Consider the following 5,000-nt stretch of genomic DNA (forward strand, 5'->3'; position numbering starts at 1 on the left):
TTCATGTTTCGGTCATTAGATTTTGTTTTAATCAATAAAAACTATTTGTCGAGGTCACAGTTCACCTGTTTATGATTCACACACACACACACAGTGTCCACGAGACTCTGCAGTAAACTAACGCACTGATACTCCCACTCACCTAGCATTAGCATTAGCATTAGCATTAGCATTAGCTGATCATTCACTATCTGGGTTTATGTTGAGAAGAGAAGCTCAAACATGACATGACGTGATATTTCTGTAGCTGTTTGACTTACTGAAAGTAACGTTAGCTTGATAATGCTACGTTAGCTTAGCTTTTTATAAATTTGTCTGTGCTGCCTGCATGTTTTCACAGTTTATCAGCTGTTCTGTTGCTGCTTGTTACATGTTAACACCAACCAAAAAACCAAAGATTAGAGAAAAAACCTGAAAACAGATTTGTGTATCAGAACTTTGTTGTTTCTTCTTTCGTCTCCCGTTAATCATCTCACGACCCCTCAGATTTATCTGCTGACCCTTTGGAGGGGAGGGAGTATGTTAATGACACTGAAGCATGATTAACGTCTTCTAACATTTATTAAGTTCTCTGACAAACATGTAGAGCTGCTGAACAAGCCGGATAAATGTGTCTGTACGTCCCCATAACGTCCATGCTGGAGTGAAGACGTGGTTTAAGGTCATTGTGAGTCAACTCGATGTCCTCTGAAGTGATGGAAACACGACTGTGTGTGTGTGTTGGTGAACATGTATGTTTTCTAAGAACAGCCAGTGTGTGTGTGTGTGTGTGTGTGTGTTGTTTCCGGTCTGTTCTAAATCAGTGTGTTGAATGTAAAACACTGTTTATCTGCCTGCCAGAAACCACAAAGACTCGAAATACACACACACACACACACACACACACACACACACACACACACACACACAGAACAGTGGGGTGTTTTTAGAAAGCTGGTGGTGAAACCGTGAAGCTGATCCAGTTTGACCACAGAGGAGATTTATTTCTACACATGTGACGGATTTAACCGTTTCACTGCTCTGAGTCTATTTCAGCGGTGGAATGTGATCACCACTGACAGCCAATCAGATCACACAAATCTCCTGCTGTCTTCAGGTTGTAAACGTCACCAAAATACTTTGAGACACAGATTAACTCACATTAAACTGTTAAACTCAACTTTCACTGAAATACTCATATTTTATTCAGTAATGTTAACCTGGTTTATACTTTAAAGGCAACATGTCCAGCTCTATATTTATATTCTGGGGCTCTACTGGAATAAAATCTCCTTATTTATCTTCTACTGGTCCTTTATGCAGCCCCTCAGTTCAGCCTCTGTCTGAAACAGGCCGTTTTAGCTCCTGTCTCTTTAAGGCCCCGCCTCCTGATGAGTCCACTCTGTTCTGATTGGTCAGCTTCAGGAAGCTTCCTCCGGCTCCGGAGGCTACGTAAACAAACTATAGTAGCAGGATTTCACTTCTTTTTCTCCTTCTTTACTCCAAATGTCAACTTCTCAGATCCATCCGTACATGTTGGAGCTGAACAACGCATGGAAACACCTTAGCAACCACCTTAGCAACCACCTTAGCAACCAAAGCTACAGTATGGACGGCTGTTTATGAGCATGTGCGATGAGCCGACATCACCTCGTCAGCAAGGTAGAAAAAAACGTCACAAACGAAGCGTCAGAGCAGGTTGAAGCCCTGACTTTTGACTTGCAGGCAGCATTTCTACGTACGTTCACCTCAATCTTCTGAACTTTGACCTTGTTTAACATCCAACATCTGAACAAGATATAAATAACAGAATATGTCCATTTAAATCTGCTGCCAGCAGACCTGTAAGTCTATTTAAATACTTGTTTAATCAACTTTCTGTTAACATGAAAATACATTATGTGACTTCTGCTGAACTGTGGACATAAGTTGAAATTACAGAAGGAGACGTTCAGTTCATCATCAGACATTTCCACATATTCACCTAAAAAACAAACAGACAAATAAAAACAGATTCAGTCAAACATGAAACACGGACAGAATAAAACAAAGTTCTGCATAAAACCGAAGCTGGACAGGATAAAAACCATGAAAGTTAAAACATCTTATTCTCATAACACAGACAGTTGAACCTGTAGTTGGAGTTTATTCAGTAACGTCAACGTGTTGTGACTTCTGGTTCAGCTCTGTCTTCCTCTCTGCAGCTGACTTCAGACAGTGAATCCTGGTCGGCCTCTTCCTCTTCCTCTGATGAAGATCTACAGGTAACTGATCTGAACCAAACTGTGTCTGTCTGTAAAATATTGATGCTTCTTGTTAAATTTGGTCCCTACAGTCAAAACTAACACTATCATTCATGAGCGAGTAAAAATATACAAATCTGAGTTAATATTAAATTTAGTCAGATTTCTAATTTATCTTCATCATTTCTGTATTGAACTGTCACAGTATCACCAATAAAAAAAACCCACTAACATCTTTGTGTTTCCAGTCGCCTGCTGTGGTGGAAGCCCCGCCCGGTGTGATCATGGAGGTCGCGGACACGAAAACAAACGTCACCTTGAGCTTCGCCATCTTCATCCTCGCTGATGAGAAGGAGGGTAGCGGGGCTGATGGAGGAGGAAGGTAGAGACGATCAGTTCATCTCCTCCTCGTCTTTCTCCTTATTTTGTATTTATTGAATTGTTTTGTGTCCCAGGTCTGACGAAAACAGCGCGAGCAGCGAGAGCAGTGAAGAAATAACAACACAGCACAGCCGACCAATGGGAACGCTTGTCCCAGCTGAGACTGAGCCAATGACTGAAGAGGACACAAAGAAACACCTGTTATCAGAGGAAATGATGAGCGATCAGCCGATGTTTACTGTCTCTGATGATGAAGCTGCAGCCTCCAAAGGGAGCAATATGAAGCAAAAACTGACTCTTTCTGATGACTCTGATGATTTTAACAACATGATGTTAAACGACCAGGGATACGTAGCTACTTTCGATTACTTTGATGACAGAAACAACAGCAGGTCTGAGTTTACTGACAATACAAACAACAAGGAGACCGATGATCCAACGTTTCCTCTTTCTGATGATTTTAATAACAGCACAGAGAGCAGAGAGGTCCACAGTCAGCCAACTGTAACTCTTACTGATTACTCCGATGACAAAAACAACAGCACAGAAAGCAGAGAGTTGAATGATTTTGATTACTCTGATGACAATAACACCAGGTCTGATGAACCAACATCTCGTCTTTCCAATGACTTTAGCAACTCGTCGTCCTCTGAGGTCTTTAATCTGAACCCAAACCTGCAAGGTGTCACGTTGAATCCGGACACTCAGAGTTCAGGAGGCAACCAGCAGGGGGCGTTTGATGTCAATGCTGCTCTGGATCCAGAGTCGCAGGAGGTGACAAGTTCAAGCTCGGAGAAAAGCCAGGACAGGGTAGGTTCAAGCCTTCAGGAGGTGTTTCGTTCCATCCAGGAGATTGTAGATCTGCTTTCAGGCAACAAGGGACCAACGGGGGTGAAGGGTCGCCATCATGAGGTTCTTGGTTTAACTTCCTTCACTGGCAGTCAGATGGATTTTAGTCTCAGCTCTGATGAGAGTAATGAGAGTTCAGAATCTGATCCAAAGAATCAGACCAGTGTTAGTTCAGGTCCTGACAGTGATGAGAGTCTGGAGGCGACCAGCTCCAACACCCAGAAAGGCACTGGTCCAAGAGATTCCACAGGGCCTGTTACTGGTCCCACAGCAAGCTCCGTCTCTGCTGTGATACATCCGGATCCAGACAGTAAAGAGGTTCCAGACACTTCTGCTGGGTCCACTCAAGCAGATAAAAGGGGTATCTTGAACCTGGCCAGTTCAGATCAGGGTGTAGCACCTATGATCTGGAGCATGCTGAAAAATACTGTGTCCCAGCAGAGTACTGGGTCCTTCTCTCAGGTGGGCGTTAGTTTGAACCCCAGCAGCTCTGAGGAGAGTCAGGAATCTGTTGGTACAAAGGAGGTTGTGGGTTCAGGTCCTGTCCCCAAAGGTGGTGGTCCAGAGGTCAGATCCAGCAGCGAGGAGTTCCAGTTGGCTCTTTCGTCTGTTTCCTCTCCCATCACTTCCCCTCAAACACCAACTGTTCCTGAGAGTCTCAGCTCAGAATCAGACGAGTCTGACTCATCTGGACATGGACCTGGATCTCAGGGAGCTGATTCAGGGTTCCAGTCTCGCAGTACAGATCCCACCCTTACCTCCAACTCCAGCTCCATCAGTCAGGAAGAGTCTGAAGAATCTCCAACCATCAAGGTCCCCACAGATGCTAACTCTGATGCTAGCAGAGAAGCTAACCCAATTGTAGACTCCAGCACTAATACTGCTAGCATCGCTGCCAGCTCTGAAGCAAGTGTGGATGCTAATCCTGTTAGCGGTGTAAAAGACGCTGACGCAGATTTAAGTGCTGAAGCTACGATTGATTCTAGCTACGATGTTAGCATTGACACAGACCCCACTGATGCTAGTGTGCATGCTAGCTCTGGTGCTACCACTGATGCTGACACAGACACTGGCAGTGAGTTAAGGACTGAGGAAGATAACAATGTTAGCACAGAAGCTATAAGTGATTCTGTTAGCATAAAACCAGCTGCCACTGCTAAGTACAGCACAAACCCTTCTGACTCCAGAGCTAACACTGATGCTATCGCTGATTTAGAAAAGGAGCAAGCAGGTACAGAGGTTAGCACTGAAGCTAACCCAAATGCTAACAGACTAAGTCCCAACCAGTATGCTCGCAGTGAAGAAAACATGGCCTCTCCTCCTCGCAGAAAGAGACCTTATCGCTTCGGCTTCCTCGGTCCCATCAGTCATTTCTATAGCAACCAACCCGTTGCCAGGGAAACGATAGTAGTGAGACATCATCCAAATGACGAACAGCACCACCAGCAGCAGGTCAGTCGTCAAACTGACAGGAAGCTAACAAGGATTAGCGTAGCAACGGCGGGTAATCTGGCTAAGAGTAGCAGCGAGGAGACCAACCAATGAGGA

General features: G+C 44.4%; 1 protein-coding gene across 1 annotated transcript in view; it reads left to right on the top strand.

Moving 5' to 3' along the window:
- The window catches only part of LOC137174852 (dentin sialophosphoprotein-like), a 7,546-nt gene that overhangs the window by 1,495 nt on the left and 1,051 nt on the right, over positions 1-5,000 (top strand). The window contains exons 3-5 of the mRNA XM_067580348.1: positions 2,184-2,243; positions 2,471-2,604; positions 2,678-5,000. The exon at positions 2,678-5,000 is cut by the window's right edge and continues 1,051 nt beyond it. Of these exons, the coding sequence (XP_067436449.1) occupies positions 2,184-2,243; positions 2,471-2,604; positions 2,678-4,997 (2,514 nt within the window). The 3' untranslated portion in view covers positions 4,998-5,000. The remainder of the gene's footprint in view (positions 1-2,183; positions 2,244-2,470; positions 2,605-2,677) is intronic.

This window comes from Thunnus thynnus, chromosome 22 (assembly GCF_963924715.1).
Source record: "Thunnus thynnus chromosome 22, fThuThy2.1, whole genome shotgun sequence".
Classification (NCBI taxonomy): Eukaryota; Metazoa; Chordata; class Actinopteri; order Scombriformes; family Scombridae; genus Thunnus; species Thunnus thynnus.